Here is a 24409-nt window from a genome sequence, read left to right as displayed (position 1 = left end):
TAAAACCTCACATCATATATATGACATCCACCAGGACTCAGGGAAGATGCACTGATCGTTTAGATAGTTCTTAATAGGACGGGTTATACTTCAGATCTAAGGGTATATGTGTTAACAAGTGGGTGCCTGTCTTTTGTTCCAAGGATTGTCATGCATGAATAAATGTAAATAATGAATATTTAGAAAGTGTTTATTACTGTCTACATACCATAATCTTATGGGTGTTCCTCTTTACCTTCAGCTGATGTGGGGATCAATATGCAGCTCATTCATTTGCTCCATTGGAAAGAAAAAAAATCTTAACACTGCTTTCATTTGTGGATGCATGATCTCAGTGCAATGGAATCTTGCCGACAGATGTTAAAAGATGAAGGATTAAATAAGATTTTATTGTCACATTTAACTGCTTTGTCAAAGATGTACATTTAAGGTTTCTGAGCAAGATAAAAATAAAATTTCTGAATGAACTGATGAGATGGTAACAGCACTTATTTAACAAACCAGTACTATAGTTGCTTGCAGATATCCAAAGTTAATAAAACCCAAACATGTTTTTGTTAATTAGAAAAGACTGCATGAAAAAGAAAAAATGTTAAGGCCAAAAATATGTTAAGTACTGAAAAGAGAAAAGTTTAAAAGTTCCAAGGAGATAGAAATTTTTACTGTATTTTAAATCCACTTGGATTTACTTACTATAGAAAACAGAGAGGCTAATAAATAGGTGTGAGTTTCTTTAGCTTTAGACAACCAAATGTCTAAAGGATATCTTTTTGCGGGTATTTAATGAAGAGCGGGATTATATATAATTAAGATGCATAAATTTGCTGTTTACTAAGTGAGGAAAAAGCCTAATTGAATATTGAATGGTACAATTCATTTGGGCAACAATTCTACTGCAAGCATAAAATAAAAAATATAAGTGCATCCAAACTTTCTTTGAGTCACTTCATGCCTCCAAAATCACAAGGGTCTTCCTTCCCCAACAAGAGCTGCTGTCTATCTTTAAGAAGAAACCCTAGTGTATTTTACTAGGCAGCATCTTTCATTCCCCATGATTAAATTTTATAGACTAAATCTGGAAATCATTGCAAGTTGCAGGAACTTGTCTTCATTAATTGTTCATTATTTGCAGAGTTCTAACACAAAACTTTGACAGAAATGACCACATCACCTTCCGCTATGTGCTCTTCATATGTTGAAAACAAAAACAAGACAATGAGGATAGTGTGGCAGAGTTACTTGAAATCCACCATGGTCAGAGTAGTTACACTTGAAACATTCACTGATGATTTACTGGTAATCGCTTTTCTACATAAAAAGGCAACCATAATTGTAAGGGATACACATTGGGCTAGTAGAAAAAGATTGAAACGAACCTCATCTCTATCAAAAGAGCATGCAGAGAAGATAGTTCACATTTGTTCCAATCAGGCTTCTTGAAATTAGCAAAGGTTTTTTTTCCTGGCAATGATCTATTTGGCTTCACCATTAGAAAGCCTGCTGATCAAAGTACTTAGAAATATCCCCCCTCCCACCCTAAATTCAAGGCATGATAGTGCACGAGGTAAGCTTTGATTTGAGATCATTAAAGACTGTGCTTAGCTGCTAAATTCCATGTTTCTTATGGAGAATATGGCAACAAAAGCTACGCATTTTTCAAATTTCACTTTGCTTATTTACCAGTACATCCATAAATTTTACCAATTAGTATGATTATCCTAATGATTCCATTACAAAACTTGCAAAAGTGTATCACAAAGTGAATAAGCCATCTAAGTTCAAGTCTTCTACATCTGTTGTGTACAATAATCCACTTTTGAAGCTCATTTCCTCCAAGTTTAATCCCAAAATATTTCTGTAACAATTAAGAAAGATAGTGCTATTTTAAGCTTATGTTCTATTAAATTTGAGAGATTTGAGTGTTCCTGGAATCGCCATCTGCATGTGTCAAAGGTTGAGAATCTCTTGTCTGTGCGTATTCACTGTCAGATGACTCTGCAGGTTCAAGCAAATTCTCATAGTCACTGTCTTCTGATTCATTAACATTGTTACCGGTTGCTGTTTGGGAGGAGGAGGGCATGGATGTTCCATTGCCTGAATGCTTCAATCCTGTATTAGTGGAAACATAACTAGAAGAGCCCACTGCTTGAGGTCGAGGCATAAAAACATTGCTTTCTAGAACACCAGGACGTACAGCACTGTCATGATTGATTACAGTGAAGTCAGCATATGGAGGAGGAGGATCAGAAGCTTCTGATTCTTCAAGATTACTACCTTCCACAGCAAAACCAGCATGGGACATCCGGGGGATGAATAGAGGCTCCAAGGTATCACTTGACATTTGCCTGTTTAAGATGGTCTGCTGCAGTCCTACAAAGGTGTAAAAATAATTGCAATTACCTGCCAGTGCAAGTCAGTTCATCTACTTATGTACCATCCTGTTGTAGAAAATCTTGAGACTGGATGTGGGAAAGGGACTTGAGTTTGCTCTGGGGGCTGTATATGGGCTGAATGCTTACTTGTGGGTTCATAAATAAAATGCAGGTTATATATTCAGCTGTTTAAGCAAGGCATTTGAGTGAAAAGCTGCCAATGCTGAGCACGAACTGTGACCACAACTCAGTTCCCCTTCAAAATTACTTTGGTAGAACTAGCATGATTAATGTAACCCTTTTTTAGATTGGAACAGCATCTTGCAAGAAGCCAAATGCTTGGAGAAAACAAAGTAGCACTACTTGGCTCAGTTAACTTAGACAGGATTTATGTAAAGGGCAGAAAATAAGACAAACTTGATAATGAGCTGCTATTGCTGCATCTCAAAGGAATTAACACAGACAGAACAGCAGCAGAGTACATATAACTCACAACTATTTCACCTCAGAAAAGAGGAATGAAAATGGAACATAGTATGAGTGGAACTTGGCCTGCACAGAAGGACTTTCCCATTCTCTCCTCCTCATTCTCTCCTCTCCTCTTGTGACTGTTGAAAATCTGCGCTGTGGAGCCCTACAATCCTCTGAAAAAGATTTTGAGAGTCTGGAAAGAGGAGGAGGAATCACATTCTCCTTTCTCTGTTGATAGAGCTGCAGAACTACCTTGCTGAGTTACATGAATTGTTTATACAAAGAAACAAGCAGGATTTAATTAATTTCATCTGACTTCTAGTTAACAGAGCCAAAATGACAGGCTAATAGTTGCTCCAAGGTTAATTTTTTAAAAAAGAATTTCTAAAGGGACCAGAATCATTAAAAGACTACATGAAAAGGGTCTCAATTCTTAATATTCAAATATTATATCAAGCCAAGGGAGATGTGATATGCACACCTCTGAACTGAATGGCATCAACTTCTGGTTTTCTGAGCTAGAACAAGGGTGGCCTAGACTTGGTCAATGGAACAGCCATACATGGTAAATGTCAGATGTTTGAGAGTGGCAAGTGGCGAGTGACAAGCCGCAAAATAAACTCAAAAAGTTGCATGTGGCTCCCAAGTCTTGGTTTGGCCACCCCTAATCTAAGTATACCTCATTTCTCATAAGGATGCTACCAAGAATAACATTCTAGTGCCAGTGTGTCCATCTCCTTTTGTTGTACAATATTTCAGTTGAGTGCTACTATCACACACTTTGTATAGGCATCACTGCTCCACAAATAGAGGTGCTGCTATAAATTTAAGTGGTTATGCACTGGCAACAACCCATGTACCCCCCATTTTTATTTTTATTATTATTATTAGTAGTAGTAGTAGTTAAATTTTGGCAGCTGAAAAGTGAAGCAACTGGTTTGCAGCCACCCATAATATTATTTTCCCTGAATGCTTTTGGGCCCAGGGGATGTAAAATGAGTGTTGCATGATTATCTGTACCTGCTTTGTGAATGGATGCCCCACAGCAAAGGTATTTTCTGATAACAACCTTAACATTCTCAAAATGCTAAATGTGTATCCGGCAGCCCAAACATGCTGGGGACTTTGATCTAACTGTTGGATGAGGAAAGTACACTCTATAAACAGGCATGCTATTTTTGGTAGCAAACACTCTAGTCTTAAGTCATGGCAGCTCCTTAGCAGTTTATTGTGTTTCTGAGGAGGAGGAGGAGGAAGAGGAGGAGGAGGAGATGGTCTATAATTCAACCTTCACTACATAATTCTGCAGTATGCTTAGAGGCAATTTTCATACTGTTCCTGCAACATTTTAACTTTTAAAAGCTTTTTAAAGTTTCTCTGGTAGCTTTGTACTCTCCCATGCACAAGTGCCCAACCAGAAGCAATCAAAAGCCGCCACCACCACATATAAAATGAACTGCAGCAAGTTTATCTTCTTCTACAACTACTCCCCTGCCATTTTTTAAGCCTTCCTGTTTTAAGATGTAATTTTTGGAGGCCACTAGTTCCATTTCTCCAGAGTCAATATCTATAAAGCACATTACCCAGTTGTACTACTGTTGCTACATTGTGACTTGTAGGAATGTAGCACAGTGAATATTCAGACTGGGTACCCTCTGATCATGTAGAAAGGCCCTAGATAATGACAATATTCCACCCACTCACGTTGAACTTCAGCAGATTTGACTTACAACCACAATTCATTTTTATACCACCCAATAGCCAAAGTGCTCTGAGTGGTTTACAACAATATATAAAATACAACAATAACATCAAAAATACAAGTAACAATCAAAACATCATAAAATTTCACTACAGAATGTAAAAGCTGGATTTAAAACCAAATTTAAGCAACTATAACAGCTAGCACAAGTTAAAGTAAAACCTGTTAAGCACAAACCTCACAACAGTTCTCTGTACTCCAAATCCTGGGTGGGGAAAGGGATTGAGAAAGTGTGATCTGCCCTCTCTAAAGCTCTGTGCTACTCAGTCTCACTTTTTGCCCTTCTCTGGCATCCTCTCCATGTCCTGACTGGCTTCAATAAGAGAAAATACTCTTATTAGGTCAACTCCAGCTCTTGAAAACACCTAACAAGTTTCTCTTCTGGGGGAAACAAAGCAGGCTTAGATCCAGCAGATCCAAGGTGATTTCTACCCTGCTTTTCAGGATTTAAGCCTGAGCATTTTCCACAGGTGTAGTGGGATGGTTATATCCAGACTTGTTTGAACTGGCAGATTTGGGAGTTGGTTTTATGCTCTTTATCTCATAGACAAAAAAGATGGGGGCAAGTAGAAATAAGAAAATCCAGGATGTCACAAAATGGCAATAGCCTAATATGTCAAATAATATGAGGTAAAGGAGTTCCTGAAGAGTTTACTCCATTTAGCCAGAGGCTAATAGGGGGCAGTGCTTCTCTCTGTTTCTGAGGCCATGAGCCAGTGCTGGCCAAAAACAACCCTGCGGTCATGTGGCAAGCATGACGTCACAGAGCACCGTTACCTTCCTACTGAAGAGGTACCTATTTATCTACTCGCATTACAGGCTTTCCACCTGCTGGGTTCGCTAGGAGCTAGGGGTGAACAACGGGAGTTCACTTCCTCTAACGAAGAATGGGCTCGAACTGGAGTGCCGACCATTTCTGGCCAACAGTTCCAGCGTCATTAGGCTGGCTTCCCCACTAATACGAGGTAACTGCATAGAAATTAAAAACAAGGGCAGTCTAAATAACTGCATTAGTCTTGATTTTATTTTAGGGTGCTAAATAATATAGCATGAACATACTTCGTCAAAATATGGTATAAAACTCTAATGAAAAATGAAGATCTTTAATATGGATAACAAACTGTTAGCAACATGAACTAAATCAAATTCCAAGAAAAATTACTACAAAAATAAAATGTATTGTGAGAAGAAGTAGCACCAGTTGTGGCTTGTCTTGAGTCAATATTCTGACTGTAGGCCTTATTTTATATGTGCTATTACTGGAAAGATTGCACTTAAGTGGAAAAATCTATTGACTTAACTTACTTTTCATAATCCATACTATTCAATGCTAGCAAAATCAAAAGGAACACACTAAATAAGAAGTCTGAGTATCAGAAGATTAATATGTTGCCCATCCGATCAGGTACTCAGTGTGTACTAGAAAATTGCTTAAAGGTAACAATGAAGCTTCGGGATCTGTTTACAGTACAGATCCATTCAGAGGCATAATCCAAGAATAACATACTGGTGAACCAGGGACTAAATGTTCAAAGTCACATCTAAACAAGCAACTGCAAGTGAAACAAATACTATTCTATATTGCAGCTATTTTCACTATACCTTTATCTATCCTGACTGTTAATAATTTTCTAGGCAATGTATGCCCTGTTCTCACACTCCATACCTCCTGCAATCCCTTTTTTCTTTAACCTTCTTCCAACTTTCTAAGAACCTGCTTAGACTTCCATTACTGTGCATCCAATAATTTAAACATCCAGCTAGTATACAAAATATGTACAAAGAAAAAAGTTTTTGATTAACTCAGAAAGGGATGAGGTGCTCTAAATCCAAAATACAGATGGCCACTTACTCAAATAGTTTAACAAATTACATACTAGAAGACTAACTAGAGTGGATCTACTGCACCTCAAAATAGAAAACATGTGACTTCTTAGTTAGCTATTTATAACTAGAATTAAGTCTAATACTTGTATGTGAGAATTGCAAACCATGTTCTGACATTCAGCTATGACTGCTATGCGTCTGATATGGGCAGACATTTCTAGAACTCGGTATAACAGAAATGAGTTTTCACTTCCATCAGTCGTAATCACAGATATCCAGCATTTTGGATGTTACAAATGGAGTCTCTATAGCTTTTATTATTTTCAAAGAATAGCCCACAGCACCGAAACTCCCATCAAAAAGTTGGTATAACTGTATCCTAGCTCCTTTTACTATCTCTTCTACATTCCAAAGTGAGTATCTTCTCTTACTGCCTTCCGCCTTTCAATACTTTCCCTAGGCTGTGTGAAGCAATTATTTCAGGCAAGATGCTTGTGCTGGAACTGCACAAAAGCTCATCAACCGGCCAACTATGAAAGTAGTGAGAGAAAAATGAAAGACTGTAAAACTTGGAACAGCAACAGTAGCTTGATAGAAAGGAAATATATAATTGAAAACAGCCTCCATTAGCTAGTGTGAGTATTCTATTACAAGACAATGCACATTCATATGCATAGTCCTCCCCATCCCAGGATTGTATCTTCCCATGAGTATTTCTTTACTTGAAACAGGTATCAAAATTATAAAATACATTAAATGTATGACTGATATTTGTAGTGAAGATCACTCAACAGAAAACCACGGACAATTGTTTCTAAATATTTAACACATTGTACAATACTTTTTTTCCTATATGGGCCTATGTCATATATCTTCTGAATACTGGAATCTGCTCAGATACATTTGAGACGTTAACATATAACAGAGCAAAATGGAGCTCAGTATTTACATTAATTTTTCAAGCAACCAAGAGAACATTTATAGAAGAGGCTTACTTATTTCCTGCTCCTTTTCATTTTTCCTTTGTGAGATTTGCCTTTTTAGCTTATTCACCTCTGCTTGAAAAGATTCAACAGCTCGCTCACTCTTTTCTACATCTAAGCACACTGCCTGGGAAAAAACAACAAGGTTAGCTCAATGGACATTTTACAGCCTTAGCAAAAATATAATGCAGAAGTCAAGATCAAGGACACATCTTATATTTGCCACTAGGTTATGCTATGTTATGTTAGTTGCAAAGTCATGTCTGACCCATCATGATGCCATGCACAACATTCCTCCAGGCTCTCCTGTCCTCCACCATCCCCTGGAGTCCACTTAAGCTCACACTTAAGCCACTTAAGACTCCATCCAGCCACCTCATCCTCTGCTGTCCCCTTCTTCTTTTGCCGTCAATTGTTCCCAAAATTAGGCTCTTTTCCAGTGAGTCCTTCCTTCCCATTAGCTGGCCAAAGTATTTGAGTTTCATCTTCAGTATCTGGCCTTCTAAAGAGCAGTCAGGGTTGATCTCCTCTAGGACTGACCGGTTTGATCTCCTTGCTGTCCAAGGGACTCGCAGGAGTCTCCTCCTGCACCACAATTCAAAAGCCTCAATTCTTCGGTACTCAGCCTTCCTTATGGTCCAGCTTTCGCAGCCATACATTGCAACTGAGAAAACCATAGCCTTGACTATACAAATTTTTGTCAGAAGGGTGATGTCTCTGCTTTTTACTATGCTGTCTAGATTTGGCATAGCTTTCCTCCCAAGGAGCAACCATCTTTTAATTTCTTGGCTGCAGTCCCCGTCTGCGCTGATCTTGGAGCCCAGGAAAATAAAAACTCTCACTACCTCCATTTCTTCCCCATCTATTTGCCAGGAAGTGAGAGGACCGGATGCCATGATCTTAGTTTTCTTAATGTTGAGTTTCAAGCCAACTTTTGCACTCTCCTCTTTCACCCGCATCAAGAGGCTCTTTAGTTCCTCTTCTCTTTTTGCCATTAGAGTGGTATCATCTGCATATCTGAGGTTGTTGATCTTTCTCCCAGCAATCTTAATTCCAACTTGTGATTCATCTAGCCCCGTCTTTCTCATGATGTGCTCTGCATATAAGTTAAATAGGCAGGGCAACAATATACAGCCTTGCTGAACTCCTTTCCCAATTTTGAACCAATCAGTGGTTCCGTGTCCAGTTCTCACTGTTGCTTCTTGACCCACATATAGGTTTCTCAAGAGACAAATAAGATGATCTGGTACTCCCATCTCTTTAAGAACTTGCCACAGTTTGTTGTGATCCACACAATCAAAGCCATTAGCATAGTCAATTAAGCAGAAGCAGATGTTTTTCTGAAACTCCCTAGCTTTCTCCATGATCCAGCGTTGAGTTTTTCAAATCTGTTGGCATACTGAGTGTAGCACTTTTACCTCACCGTCTTTTAGGATTTTGAATAGTTCAGCTGGAATACTGTCTCCTCCACTAGCTCTGTTGTTGCTCAGACTTCCTAAGGCCCATTTGACTTCACATTCCAGGATGTCTGGCTTGAGGTCAGCAACCACCCATTCGTGGTTATCAGGAACGTTAAGCTCTTTCTTGTATAGTTCTTTTGTGCAATCTTGCCACCTCTTCTTAATCTCTTCAGCCTCTGTTAGCTCCCTGCCATTTTTGTCCTTTATCATGCCCATCTTTGCATGAAATTTTTCCTTCATATCTCCAATTTTCTTGAAGAGATTTCTAGTCTTTCCTGTTCTATTGTTTTCTTCTATTTCTTTACACTGCTCATTTAAGAATGCCTTATCTTTTCTAGCTATTCTCTGGAATTCTGCATTCAATTGGGTGTATCTTTCTCTTTCTCCCTTGCCTTTCGCTTCCCTTCTTTCCTCAGCTATTTGTAAAGCTTCCTCAGACAGCCATTTTGCTTTCTTGCATTTCTTTTTCTTTGGGATGGAGTTAGTTGCTACCTCTTGTACAGTGTTGTGATTGGTAGATTGGTAGTGTCTAAATCAGCAAAAACTTCTGTCCTGTTAATGATGGACTGTCTGATTCAACTGTCTAATAGCTTGTGGTGCAAAACAGCTAACACTTCTTTTGACCATCTATTTTAGCAATGTCCAGTAGCTCATTCTTTTTGGGTATAGTTATTATATAAATAAATGTTGTACTGGAACAGTCTTTAACATTTACTGATGTACACATCTTTTAAATGATCTATCTGTTTCATGAAGCTGAAGAAGTTGCAAGGGAAATGAGTTTTCTATGCCCTATCAGCTAGAAGACAGATATCACAAAAGTGTAAGGGTAAACATTCATCTCAGAGAATGCCATGGGCTGAAGACCTTACAATGCTTTTGTTCTGTCAGCAAGTGGCATATAAATGCCTATTTGAAATGGATTATTTGAATGCTTAGTCATCTTTTAATGAAGCCTATGTGTAGTTCCTAGAAAGTTACAATCATTTCATACAAATCCTTAGCACACACACACAATTTTTTTTCAGGTTCATGCAGGCATTGCACTGGGGATCCCATTGCAGGTGCCACTACAGCTTGCTGGGGGTGAGGAAATTTTATGCAACTTATAAATCTTAAGTGATCTGTGCTTATTTATCTTGTGCCAAACTCAGGGCAAAATGAAGGTAGGGCTCCTGAGATCTGTAAAATACAAGGTATACTTTTTATATCAAAGACAGATGAAAAGAAATAAATACTGAAGTCCCATGACACCTACATGCTTTGGCAATAGGACAGAGGTAGGGAACCTTTTCTAAATCATCTCTCTGGACCAATCCAGTGAACTGGGCAACTTCATGAGGATGATACCTTCCCTCCCCAGCCCATTCTTACCTTTCAGAAAGATGTAAAGAATGGAATTTGGCCAGCACCTGGAGGAGTAGCTCTTCCAGGTGCTGGTTCAGTCAGGTACCTCCTTTGTGCCAACCCAACTAAGGACCCTACACAATAGGAATCCTTGATGTTATCTCCAAGCAGTGATAAATGGCTTGGGATCACAGTACCTGATGGATCACCTCTCCCAACCTAAATCTACCCAGATGTTGCAATCTATATCTGCCACAGGGCCTGGAGAGCTCCCCAGTAGTGGGAGAGAGCTAACCCATTATTGAATGCCTCTGGACACAAAAGTAAGAAAAGTTGTTTCTGCAACAAGTTTAAATTCAAAATAAAGCTAGTTTTCTTGCATTTCTGCATTATTACAGCACAAATTATGATACATATTAAGCAATGTTAACATTTAAGGAGTTACCTGTACTTTTTCCTGAAGTGCATTATAAACCTGATATATAGCCCTGATGTCCTTCATCACGCCATCTTTATCAAAAAAATCGGTACTAAAAATATGTATGAAAAATGAGTTAGAAGAGATATACTGTATTTTACCCTTCAATTTATATATTCCTTATTTTATTTTCAATTTATATTTTTTAGAAAGTCACATCCAAGAAACAGCGCATGGACTACCATGCCATATTACAGAATCAGTTGTTTTTGCTAAGTCTAATACTAAACTGATTAATGTAGGATAAATATTTGCTCTCTGAGGTAGCAGATGGAAGAACTACAGTATTCAGTTTTATCAATGTTTTATTGCACTGATAAAATATAATCTGATACCAAAAGCACATGTTTCTTACTGAATTCCATATACATTTTACACATTAAGGTCTAAAGCTTGCTCAGGCTAACTCCACTTTTCTTTTGGACTTGTTTTACCTTAGTCAATATTTTCAAAGTTTTTTTTTTTTTGTATTTCTCTATATTAGTTTAAAAACAGCAACCACAAAAAAACAAGCAGATAATCAAGAACCCTGCATATCTATTCTTGATTTAAATCTATGTTTATTTGTCAGTATGCAGGAATTACAATTGTTACATATTAAAAGAATGCTTACCCATGCTCCTTAATAACTTTGGTATAATTTTGTGAAGTATTTGGCACTGAAGAAACCTTGTATTCTTGCTGGCTTGTGTTGCCTAGATTAGGAATAGTAAGAGACACTCTTTGATTATACCTATGGAAAATGAGAAACATAGCTGTTAGCCTTCATGGAGTTTACTTCCAACTATGTGATCCCTCTGGAAGAGATTCTAGTTACAGTACTAGCCAAGATAGTGCATTGGCGCTTTTCTCTAGATCAAGACTTAGTATTAACAAGGAGAGAATTAGCTGTTGACTAGTTAAAGAACAATTGCCTAACTGGCTAAATGAAGTTCCATACCAACATCATAATATTAGTGCTTTTTTGAGATACTGATTGAAAGCAGCACAGCTTTCGGTAAATAAATACACTAACATTAGAACATTTTGAAGGGAACTTTTTTCTTTCATCATTACAGAAATATACTAGAACCAAAACATTTAGGAAACACAGACCAATTCATCTTTAACTTTCCACCTCTGTAGATAAAAGTTTGTAGCCCTATGTGAAAGTAAAACCAGATCTGTTGTATATAAAGAGCTAAATGATAATGGGATTCTTTTCATGACATACACATAGTATTTTAATTTAGTTACCTCATGCAGGTCACTAAGCCCACTGCATAGCAAAAGATTTCTAGGTACTACAGTTTCTACATTGAAAACTTTTTTTTTAAGCAAAGAGACAGACAGGTGGATTTACTTGCTAATATGTTGATGATGCTGGTTCCATTAGTACAAATGAAATATTTGACCATCAGGACTAAAATTCAACATGCACCCCCCCACCCCCCAGTTGTTTTATATAAGCAATCATGGTGGTTCAGGTTGGATGCAACAACCCATGAGGTACTGGGGTCACTGCGAGTGCACTGCTTGCTAAGAGCTTTCTGCTCCCACTTTGCTAAGCAACTCAAAAATTATATTGGAACCCAAAACTCGAGTTTTGATTTAGAACTCAGGATTACTGCGAGTTAACCCAGAATTTTAACCTAACATTAAGCAATGGGTTCAAGTCCTAGATTCAGGCTTCATGACTAAATCCAGGAACATTTAGCAAAGCACACCAGTACAAAAAGTCTGGAGAGTCCCGTTCTAGTACAACATCATGTTTTGGATTGCAATTTAATTATACATGCATAATCCCCACCGATTTCAGTAGGTTTACTCTAATTTCAGTCCATCTATTTTTCAGCACTAGAAATTGTACCAACTTTTTAAAAAATAACACATCCAACTGAGGGCACCTTTAAACATTCTAATCAAAGAGCCAAGAGTGAAAATTTGGCCTGTGAATGTGGAAATAAAGGATTTTTGAAAACCTTTTGAACTGGTGTTAAACCACATTTACACTTAAATCTGGATAGACCTGAACTCTCTTACTGTCCTGATTACTCATTTTAATACAAATGTGTGATGTCTCTTTTCACATCCCAAGAGCTAATTACCTTCGGTTTGGTCTAAAAAGAACATATTCTAAAGCATGAGTTGAGTTATTTGCAGTGGAGATGAAACTGAAGAGAAGGAAGACAAGGTCAGGCACTCCAAGAATCTGCGTCAGCTGCTTATGGATGATGTGTTCTCTATATGACATTTGTTGCTGAGTGTTTCTCCTAAATCTGTACCACCCAATAACATTCTAAAAGAAGGGATGAGAAGAGAATGTATTAGCCAGAAGACAACAATAACTTCATCTATTGATATTTTGGAAGTTCTGTCTTAAGCTGTAATTTATCTGATTACAGAAAGAAATACTATGTACTATGTGTTAATGTCTCATTTAAAAAGCAAATTCTTTTGTGTACTATAGAATATGGAATCCTTTCATGTTATCCATAATCCTGTGCATAATGAAGGTTTACATTTTGTAATGACAGAAATGCCTGGATTGCATAAATGTGTCAGCAGGTAACACTCAACTTTGAAAGTCAACCGATTGGGAGAGGACTAATAATTTATGTGCTACTTCTATGATGCACAGTTTCGGGACCACTATCTTTTCTTCTCTTTTTTTTTGTAAGGCAAGCAACCAACCTATGGTAGCTTATTCTATAGGATGGCTTTCTGTGACATGTGAACAGTCCCAAATTTTTGGTCCTTCTAGTCCAGCACTGTCAACAGTCAGAAGGTGCTGCCAGTCAAGGTCTCCAACAGAAGTCTTCAGATCAGCTGCTACCTGACTATTTAACTGGAGATGCTGTGGATTCGAATTGGAACCTTCTACGCACAAAGCATATGCCATAATTAGGTAGGGTACTTGTACTATGATGATATCAAGAGCTGCAATAACTGAACATGGTTAATACTACATATATTTATGTAGTCTACATGCCACTATTTATTCTGATTACCAAGTGCCACTGTGCAAGTGGTAGGTCCTGACGATTCCTCAGTGCAAAGAGAACTTACCACTTGAGCAACACATTTAATGTGCTGCAAGAGAAAGCTCTGAAACAAGTGAAAATGCTTATTTCTGAATTAGTAACTCCCTTAGGTGAGCTCTGCTGCACTGCTGCACTGATTTTCAATTGCCCACAGTAGCACTAAGTCTTCATTCTGCAAGCAATAGGAGTTGCCTATGAAAGGGAATTGTCAGAGTGTAAGAGAATTATCAGAGGCATAAGTGTCCATGGGATACTGCCCTTAGATAGAATCTAGGACTTGAATGACCCCCCACATAATTTTACAAGTGTTTACAACAATTTATTTTGAAAGTCTTCTGGATTTTAAAAGATGTTTGTTATGTTGTTTGGAAGTTACTTGTGTTTTTATCTAATCAAGGTCAATGGATTTAAGTTGGAAGTTCAAATGAGCAAAATTTACATGCATACATAGGAGTCAATCATGTTTTCAAATTTACCTCTTTCAGTTACCAAACCATGAAATCATTTTTATAAGTCAGACATAGCTTAGAAAGCTATTTACAAGTACTGCAGCAGTGAAATGATTGTCCAGAAGCATATAAACCCTTGAGTGTGCTTGCATAACCTTTATTATCCATTTAAATGGCATCTTGATTAATTCTACTACCATAGATCTATCTCTATTTCTCTTTCTGAACAGAGTATGCAATCAGAATATTAATTAGTGAAACTAAGATATGCAATATAATTCTACACAGAATGTGTCCATGTATTCAAGAATACAGATCTATTATATGAATTTCAAAGAACAAAATACCTGAAACAATAATTGATCTGATATTTTGACAGGGCATTGCTGATTAAGCATTTATAATAGTCAATTGAGTTTGAGACACATCAAGATCATGCTTAGTTTATTTGTTTGCTACTTTTCCCAAAGTAAATCATGCCTTCAGAGGCTCACAATGAGCTTCAACTTGAACGGATGTTTCATTTGAAAGAAACTATTTGTTACAAAGCAGATTCAAAAACAAAATCAGTAATTCAATAAGCATAAGCTACAGTTTATATAAAATTATCTAGACTTAATGGGCAACAAGTATAGTACAAAAGGAGTAAGTGTTTAGTAAGACTGAAGTAATTGTTCCACGGAGGGGAAACCTCAGAAAAGGAGAAACAGAATTGAGTTCCACCTGGAAGTTATATTAACTTCTGACCAAACTACTTTTCCTTTATACTTTTACTCAGGCACATACCTATGTTACCACATACAACTGAAATAAGCTTAGGAATCCTTCAAACCTTTTTCTCCAGAGATTCTAAACAAGCAGTAGCAAAAGAGCTCCTTCCTTGATCTTCGAAGATAGGTGACTAACAAGTCACCATATGATTTATTTATTTAGGATTCATTCACAAAGTTGTATAAATGGGCTTGACTGAGCAATTCCTGATACTCCTAAATTGTATGGATTTAGAACTGTTTTAATTAGTCTTCTGGGCTAGGTTTTGAGACAGAGGCTGATGATCAACCAGGTTAATTAGTTAGGAAGAGCTAGCCTGTTAGTACTGAAAGTAAAATTTCTGAAAATTATCAACGATATCTTTTTGAAATGAACCACATACGTTAGAAGTACACATGCAAGGTTCAGCTCATAATTCAGTGGGAAATCAAATAAAATTACGTTAAAGGATTGTTTTCTCCTATAGGAGCTCTTGTGTGATTTTACAAGGGTTCTATCCTTATCCCAAGCTTCTTAATATCTACGAGGGGGCGTTCAATGAATTCTCGGTATCGGGTTGATTTGCTATTGATGTGGGTAATTTAATTATTTCATTAGCTAATGACACTATCTGAGGGTATACATGCAAAATTTCAAATAAGTGTGAGCATTAGTTCCCTAGTAATCCTCAGTGAGATGACCATGATGACTGATGCAACAATGTTGAAGAAAATCGAACACCGCGCTGTGATTAAGTTCCTTACAAAACAAGGAAAAAGTCAAAAAATCATTCACAAAGAGATGGTGGCCATTTACCAGGACTCTGCACTTTCATTATCTACTGTTCAAAAGTGGTCAAGTGAATTTAAAAGTGGCAGAGAAAGCACTGAAGACGACCCTCGCTCAGGTGGGCCAGTTACTGCCACCACGAAAGAAAATGTGAAGAAAATTGAGAAACTTGTATTGGAAGATGCCTGAATAAAAATCAAAATGTTAGCAGAGATGACAAACCTATCCGTTGGTACCATATTTACTATTTTTCATGACCATCTTAACCTTTCAAAGGTCTGTGCAAGATGGATGCCGCAAATGCTCATGGTGCCTCAGAAACAAGTGCGAGTCGAGTGCTGTAGGGAGTTTTTAGAGCTCTGTGGTGAAGATTCATCAAGTATTTTTGACCAGATTGTTACTGGAGATGAAACGTGGGATCATCACTATGACCCTGAAAGTAAGCAGGAGTCCATGCAGTGGAATAAAAAAGGTGCTGACCCTCCGAAGAAATTCAAAGTCACTCCATCAGCCGGAAAAATCATGGCCACAGTGTTTTGGGACTCAAAGGGAATTTTATTGATCGAGTACACGAAAAAAGGTGAAACCATAAACGCAGCATTTTATGCAACCACTCTGTGTAATTTAAGAGAAGCAATTAAAGAAAAAAAGGCAGGGAAAACTAACTGCAGGTATGTTGCTTCTTCACAACAACACGCCCGTTCACATGGCACTTATTTCGAAGGCTGCTGTACAAGATTGTGGTTTCAAAGAAATAAACCACCCACCCTGTAGCCCGGACCTGGCCCCCAGTGACTACTACCTATTCCCGAATTTTAAAAAAGATCTTCATGGAAAGCTGTTTTCTGATGATGAAGAGCTCAAGGCGGCAATTAATGCACATTTTTTAGACAAGGAGGAAGCATATTTTTACAGGGAATTGAAAAGTTAATTTATAGATGTAATAAGTGTACTGAAGTTATGGGGGACTACATTGAAAAATAAAAATTATTTCAATTTATTATTTCTTTTTCTTCATGCTGATACCGAAGATACAATGAATGCTCCTCATATGTAAAACCACTGGAAAGGACTGCCTAACATTCCAGACCAAATTAGCATCTTCAGCACTGCTCTATTTCACCTTTCTTGAGCTAGATCTCGCATTTTAGCCTTCCATGCCTGCTTGAATCGGTAATGACTAACTCCATTCAAAGAAGATAGAATTGCTCCTGAGTGCTATGGGTCCTGCAACATTTAGGCCGTATTTGTTTGCCTGGCACTTTTCTACCTGGCTTGAGAAGGTGGAGCTCTAACATGTCCAAAGACCACCAGAGGTGACAGATTGATGCTGGGGGCAGCTCACAGTTTTGGGTAAGAGGAATTATTTTTGCAGCTTTAAAATTTTTTAGACTGTTCAACTTTAGTATGCATTATTAGAAGTTTGAAATTGCGTCTTGTAATGGTTGTCAAGCCACCTTGAAATGTTTCATTGCATAAATTCATCTGATGTTGAGAGCTGCTTTGAGCATAGCTTATCATGGAAAAGAAGCATACAAATAAAATCATGACTTAGGTCCTAGACTAACAGAAGTAGTTAGACTTTCTGGATGCTAGGACATGATCTTCTGGATTTGTAGAGAATGGGGTAACCAAGAACATGCTCTGCCAACTTTGGCTGCTATGTTCTAGCAGCACCCCTTCTTGAAAAACAGACTTTGCCACTGTTGTGTGCTCTGGCATTTTTGAATGCACTATTGTAATGAGCCATATGTACAACTCATATGTGGAATTCCTCTGAAACATCAATTGATCCAGAATGTGATATTCAGATTAGCACATGTAGCTAGACAGCAAGGGAACAATATTAATGAGCAAGGATGCCACTGGTCATAATTTGTTTCCAGCCTAACTCAGAGGCACTGGATCATACATTTAAGGTCTTATGTGCTGCAAATCCATGTATTAATGAGAGAGAAACAGAATAAAAACATTCAAATCTACAAGAAATAACCCTCAGAAAGTACCTCTGTTCAACAAATGGAAATGAAGGTGCAAACGCCAGAAATATTAGCCTCAACAACTTGTAGTTATTTTAGGTGACAACTCTGCATTTTAAAAACTTTACTTCTGAAGGACTGCCAGGTTTAGATACTTGACCTGTTTAATACTTGTCTTCTAATACTCACTTTAGGCTTTAAATGCCCTGTAGTTAGGTATTCTTCAAAAAATGATTCATACTTGCCCTCCACTTTGAGAACTACTTAAATGGAAGAGCAGGATTCCAAAAGAATAAACACTGATCTGGATTAAATGAACTAGCAATGTTAACATGCAATTGGTTCTTTATGCTACAGTATACTTTTTTACCATTTTTAAAAGTCTGTTTTAGCCATGAGCACAGCAGGTCAAGACTGATAATTTTTAGACTAAATATGATCAAAATATTAGTTTTTGTTCCAAATTTATGGTTGTATAAGCAAATTTTCTTAATAAGTAAGCTTACCTTTCTCCGATCTTTAAGAATCCTATCCAAATTTTCTTCATTGACTTTGCCTGCATAGTCATAAAAGCTTAAAAGGAAAATGGAAGTTTCCAAATCAAAATAATGTGTACTAAAACAAAGCATACAAAATCGATTGTATTGACAGACCTGAACTGAGCAGACTGCTTATTCTCTATATCCTTATATAATTAACTTTATATTAAAATATGTTATGAGAAGCAAGTCCCCCTTTTAACATATTACTATTTTGGTACCAAGGGATTCACAAGTAGCAGGTGTACAATTCCTTAGTGCCTATGTTTCAATTTTCTAGTGGCTCTAGGTAGCTAACTGTCTCTACTGCTTTCAGATATGTATGTTAACCAATGGATGAGAGAAATGGACAAGAAGCGACATAGGCTAGGTTCCTCTGAACAAGTGCTGAGCAACTATAGGCTGGAGAAGTTCCAACTTCATGTTGTGCAGGAATTAATAGACTTGAATCTTGAATCTTCTGCTAAAACTTGTTTCCCATGATTTCATCTAAACTGTAATAATTGCTATAAGAATGGATTTACACCAGCCTCATATCTATATATACTAATCATTCCAAAGTACAGAAGAGCATTTTCTCCTGCCCATTTTAATGTGGTTCCATCAGCACTATTCAAAGGATGATTTAATAAGCCATCCTTGTAAGCCGTCCTGGGACAATTTTCATATAGGATGGGGTAGAAATATTTTAAATACATAAATAAATAATACCCGGGTTAATGAATGGATATGTTCCTGTGATGCTGGAGCGGTAGAAAAAGTGGAAAATGTTCTCTTATATTGCAGCTATTATACAAAATGTAGAGAGAAATTGATTAAACGAATAAAAGATTTATATAGGAATTATCCTTCCACTCTGGTATCTATGTGTTTAAGGGATGTATCCTCTTATATTACTGAAAATGTTGCAAAATGTTTTTATGTCTGCACCAGAGACTAGGAAAAAATCTTGTCACAGCTTAAGTGAAAATATTGTATAAATTGTACTTGTTTTAACTGTGTTTTAATTTTTCTAGTGCTATTTTTTGTTTTTTTAATTTTCCTGGTCTGTGACCGTAAAATAAAAACTAAATAAGAATTCCATCTCTTTCAAATAGTTATTGAAGAAATCCTGCTCTAGTAGTCTTCTTCATGTGTGTTACTTAACACTGTTACTAAAAACCAAGTTCATTTTCATGAATTACAATCATACTCATTGGGTGTAAACATCCTTCTGACAAAGACAAACGCGTACCTTGCATCACAATTTGTGCCCATCCAACATGCAGAAGATGTGGGAGCCACCATGTACAGGAAGAAATTTTGTGTGGACCAACTACATACTTTAGATACTATTAGGTCCTGCCCAGTTTTCATCCAGTTTATCCTCACTGAATGATTTAATGGAAAAGATGGAAATGCAAGTATGCAAGCCAGATACAAACATGTCTCCAATTCACAAATTTATGCCAAACTCCAACACACACTGTGTACAGTGCATGCACACATCCACATAAATGATTTAATATTTTCATATTTCTCAATATGTGAATGCCTTAAGTAGAACATATCTGATTTGAAACACAGCTTTCAAGAATTGGCATGGCCCTTAGGACTGAAAGGACTGCACATCTGTTCTTAAGAAGTTAACAATTAGAAAAGGTGGATGGTGCTGCCTCTAGCTCCATGCCAACCTTCAAGTATCCCACAGGAATCACTGGCTTGCTCCACATTTATGTGGGTATCCAAGCTGGTTCCAGTGGTTAATTAATCCTACATAGTGGATGTAGAGATTCAGATCTTTGAGAGCAAATCAGATCCTGAGTTTGAATGTGTATTTGCAAGTCACACTCCTCATAGACTTATCTGCAAAAGACTTTTTCTAAAGAGCTTGCAATATTTTATTTATTTTTTATTTATTTTTTTATTTATATCCTGCCTTTTTCCTACAAAGGGCTCAAGGCAGCTTACATCATTCTCCTCCTCCATCTTATCCCCACAACAGCAACCCTGTGAGGTAGGTTGGGCTGAGAGTCTGTGACTGGCCCAAAGTCACCCAGTTGGTTCCATGGCTGAGTGGGCACTAGAACCCAGATTGTCTGAGTCCCAGTCCCATGCTCTTGACCACTACACCACACTGGCTCTCCCAGACCAATTTACAACATAAGTAAAACCAATGATAAATTTATAATCTAGTCAAAGTATTAGCACAAAGTCTGCACTGAATCCATGCATGAGCTAGTTCCATTTCCAAGACAATCCTTACTAGCTGAGCAACTGAGTAGGATTAATCTCTCCCAGTTGTGCCTTCCTAGGTATTGCTGTAATACAGACAAAAGAATTAGAGAGGGATGGGGGTTGTTGTGGTCTACAGGCTTTCTTCCTTTTTAGGCTTCTTGTCTGTTTTAAAACCTTGAGCATTTATATCTTGTGTCAGTATTCAGGACAGACTAGAAATTCTGCTGATGCAGCATCCAGTCCAGCTTCCATCTCTCTGAGTGAGGTTGTCTTGGGTTTGGTGTTAAGGCACTCTAGGAGGATGGATTTTGGAGAGCTCAACTTCCATGCTGAGGACATTGAATCTGGCATGATTCAGGACTTCATGACCATCATGACAGGGGTGACCAAACCCCGTGCTCGCCTCTCCGGCCTCCTACTCCCCCTCCCAGAGCTGGGCGAGCACCTGCAAGGGGACCTTCCTCCGGCTCAGAAGCAGAGCTGTGGCGAGGAGCCAGGAAGGCCTCAAGCAATCGCAAGCGTGCCCTCATGGCTCCCCCTTGTGTCAGGCTCTTCCTTTTGGCAGGCACTGGGGAGTCATCTTGGGCTTCTGCAGCCCGAACAAGCGATCATTTTTAATTTTTTTTATTTTAATTATTTTTAAATTAATTTTAATTATGTTTTAATGTGCAGTGTGCATAGGAATTCATTCATATTTTTTTCAAACTATAGTCTGCCCCCCCCCAACAGTCTGAGGGACAGTGAACTGGCCCCCTTTTTAAAAAGTTTGAGGATCCCTGACCTATTTGATGTTGTAAGCCGCCCCGAGGCCTTGGCAAGGGGCGGCATAGAAATGTTTTAATAAAATAAAAATAAAAAATAAAGCATACAGATTAAGGACTCTGAACAGAGATAAGGAGAAATTTGTGCACTTTAAGAGCCTGAAACCTTAACCAGCTGGAAATTCTATTACTAATCGCTTGGTACAGATGGGAAAAACAGGCTTGTCTATTATTTTAGCCAGACTATATACATATACTCTGGGTGCATTTTTTTCTTTGCCCTAAAATGACTTAGTCCTTTAAAAAAATAAAATGGAGACTTGCAATATATCACTTGGAGTGGTATTCAGACAACCCCTTCCACCAACAGAATTGGTAGCATCAGAGGAACAGGGAGAAACCAATACTCTCTCCCTTGCAACCCCCTTAAAATTTGCTTCTGGATGCTGGGGGAGCCTCCAAAGCATATTGGGAGGACATGGGGAGGAAAGGAGAGAAAAGGTTTGAATGCATAATCAGTCTGGTTGCACAGCACTGGATTTTGCTATGTGGCAGCACTTTTTGCGGTGTGTCATATTAAAAAATCATGTTTTTGATACATAGGAACTTCAAGGTGCATTTAAGATATGCATTTTTGTTTGATAAGATATCTCCTATGTAGTACTACATCTCCTACTGATTTTTTCTTAAATAACTAGGTTGAATGCTCATTCAATATTTGGAAACTGTATTAATGCTTGACACAGCAATCCTACATTTGGCAGAAAGGGGGAAAAGTGACAAAAATAACTTACCTAAAAAGTTTGGAACAAGGCTCATGATTATGAATTTCTGTAACAAAACAATGTATATTTCAGTTACGTAAGACCAAGATGAAATTTCAGACCAAAACCATATCACTAATCTCATACTAATAATTGTTTTGGTCATTACTTGATTACAGTACAGATAATATAAAGGGTATTGTTTTAACAGCAGTGCAGCAAAATGTTGCACTCAGATGTTTCCAATGCAATGCATCAAACTCCTTTATCCTCAGAAAATGAATCATGTTTTAAACTACTAAGTGTAAGACAGACATTTGCAGTTCAGCTGGGGATCTGCTGTTTTGGAAAAACAACATGCACTCAGGTGCACATGGATACACTCATGACCTAGATGCAATTTCTTTTTGAGAAACAAGCCAAACATACACCTGGGACTTACCATATCCTCCCTACTCACAACCTCCCCACCCCAACACACCAAGGATAAATCAAGTAGTTCAAGTGTGAATTTAGTTTTTATATGTCCCTGTCAAGAAACTAAGCAGTCAAAATCGCAAGTTTTTGATCAAAGAATTCATCACCTGGGCATGTAATCCTATTTATGTGCATTATTAATTTTACTATCAGAAAAAAACTTAATGCAACTTACCAATTACTTGTAAAAACTCGGTGTTGCTGATTTGTGAATCACTAATACTGAATGTCTCCTCTTGTCTTACCTCTCCCAACAGAAATCCTTCCTGAAAAATAGAAAAAGCTTCTGATTGAGAGCAATCTACAGCTATACTCCATTTTGTTTTATTTTCATGCAGTTTTCACAAGTATATGTAACTAAAATAGTTAACATTTGGAAAACTGAAATATCAAACAGCTGAATATAGGAAAAGGGTGAAGCAAGGGTCCCAAGTGAATTCCAAAAGAAAATCCTGAAATCTAAGGATGCATTTAGATTCTCAAGCATCTGGATTCTGTGAACAGAATAGAGGTGTAATACATGCATCCATAGTCAATTATATACACAATACATGTACAACAGCCTTAATGCCTTTAGAGAAAAGAGGGAGAAAGAAAAATATCTTTGAAAATAATTATAGGAAATGCTTCTTGCTTCCAATTTCTCCATTAAAAGCCCACTCTATATGCATTCACCTGATTCAATATTCAAAGTTTGTGCTGATGTCTCCACTATACCTGTCTATTTCTATGCTAGAAACAGATGACATTATTAAAAAAAACACACATCTGTTAATCAAAATGCTAGCAATGCTTAGCATCCAATGAATTATTATGCATAAGAGAATACCAGTACATGTATATCCTTCCTTCATAGTGTGGAAGACTTTCAGTTTTAGAAATTTTATTATGGTATTTCCACTAGCTTCACATGTTAAAACAGTCTATCAGCTATGCCACAGGAATCTCGTTAGACATATTAATCCAGCCTAAGCTCAATGGAGCAGAAAAGCAGGCTCTTCACAGAATGAAACAGGAAGCTTCTTAATTTTGAAAGAATAGTGTGCAGGGCAAAAGCTCCCTCCAAAATAGAACTAAAAACTGACAGAATATACAAAATGTCTAATGCATATATAGAAAAGCCACAATCCAGCAGCCGTGTATTGCAAAATGTAGTCATCCCAATTTTTTACTTTGACTTGTGTGTCTAGAAATGCCCCTCTGTAACAAACAGAGTGACTGGATTTATTTATTTATTATTTAAAGCATTTTTATGCTGCCCCCTTTGCAACAAGCCTCAGGGCAGCTTACAAAGCAAATAAACAAATATTGAATAAAGTTTAAAAATCTGGATACATCTCAGCAGGTGTATAATAAATAAAAACAACAATTAACAATTAAATTATCGTTTAAATAAAAAGGTCTTGGCCTGTCGCCGAAAAACAAATAACGATGGCACCAGGCAGACCTCTCTGGGGAGCGCATTCCATAGGTGGGGCGTCACCACAGAGAAGGCCCTCCTCCAGGTACTCACCCTCCTAATATCTTTCACGGAGGGCTCCCGGAGAAGGGTCTCTGCCGCCGATCTCAGGGGGTGGGAGGGCATATATGGATGCAAGCGCTCCTTTAGATAACCAGGTCCCAAGCCATTAAGGGTTTTATAGGTGATAACCAACACCTTGAATTGGGCCTGGACTTCAGTGGGAAGCCAGTGAAGCTGACGGAGGACTGGGGTTATGTGAGAACAATGCCCCGTCCCCGTCAGCAACCTGGCAGCTCTATTTTGCACCAATTGAAGTATCTGGACCATCTTCAAGGGCAGCCCCACGTAGAGCGTGTTACAGAAGTCTAATCGGGAAGTTACCAACGCATGTGTCACTGTCGCCAGGCACTAGTTCTCCAGGTAGGGACGCAAATAATGGATCAGTCGAAGCTGGAGGAAAGCACTCCTCGCCACTGCCATCACCTGAGCTTCTAATCAC

At 37.8% G+C, this 24409-nt stretch overlaps 1 protein-coding gene across 2 annotated transcripts in view; it reads right to left on the bottom strand.

Annotated features, from left to right (window-relative positions):
* Positions 1 to 370: 370 nt before the first annotated feature.
* ABRAXAS2 (abraxas 2, BRISC complex subunit) overlaps positions 371 to 24409 on the bottom strand; it is a 29750-nt gene continuing 5711 nt past the window's right edge. The window contains exons 2-9 of one of the 2 annotated variants that reach the window (XM_044445682.1): positions 22624 to 22714; positions 22002 to 22038; positions 18197 to 18263; positions 12788 to 12978; positions 11314 to 11433; positions 10668 to 10752; positions 7428 to 7542; positions 371 to 2370 (exon numbers count right to left, since the gene is read on the bottom strand). In XM_044445682.1, coding sequence (XP_044301617.1) covers positions 1901 to 2370; positions 7428 to 7542; positions 10668 to 10752; positions 11314 to 11433; positions 12788 to 12978; positions 18197 to 18263; positions 22002 to 22038; positions 22624 to 22714 — 1176 coding nt within the window. In that variant the 3' untranslated portion in view covers positions 371 to 1900. The remainder of the gene's footprint in view (positions 2371 to 7427; positions 7543 to 10667; positions 10753 to 11313; positions 11434 to 12787; positions 12979 to 18196; positions 18264 to 22001; positions 22039 to 22623; positions 22715 to 24409) is intronic. The other variant, XM_044445683.1, reaches the window with a different exon arrangement.

Source organism: Varanus komodoensis, unplaced genomic scaffold (assembly GCF_004798865.1).
Source record: "Varanus komodoensis strain SLA01 unplaced genomic scaffold, ASM479886v1 scaffold49, whole genome shotgun sequence".
NCBI classification, from domain to species: domain Eukaryota; kingdom Metazoa; phylum Chordata; class Lepidosauria; order Squamata; family Varanidae; genus Varanus; species Varanus komodoensis.
This window is presented reverse-complemented; position numbering and strand designations above follow the sequence as displayed.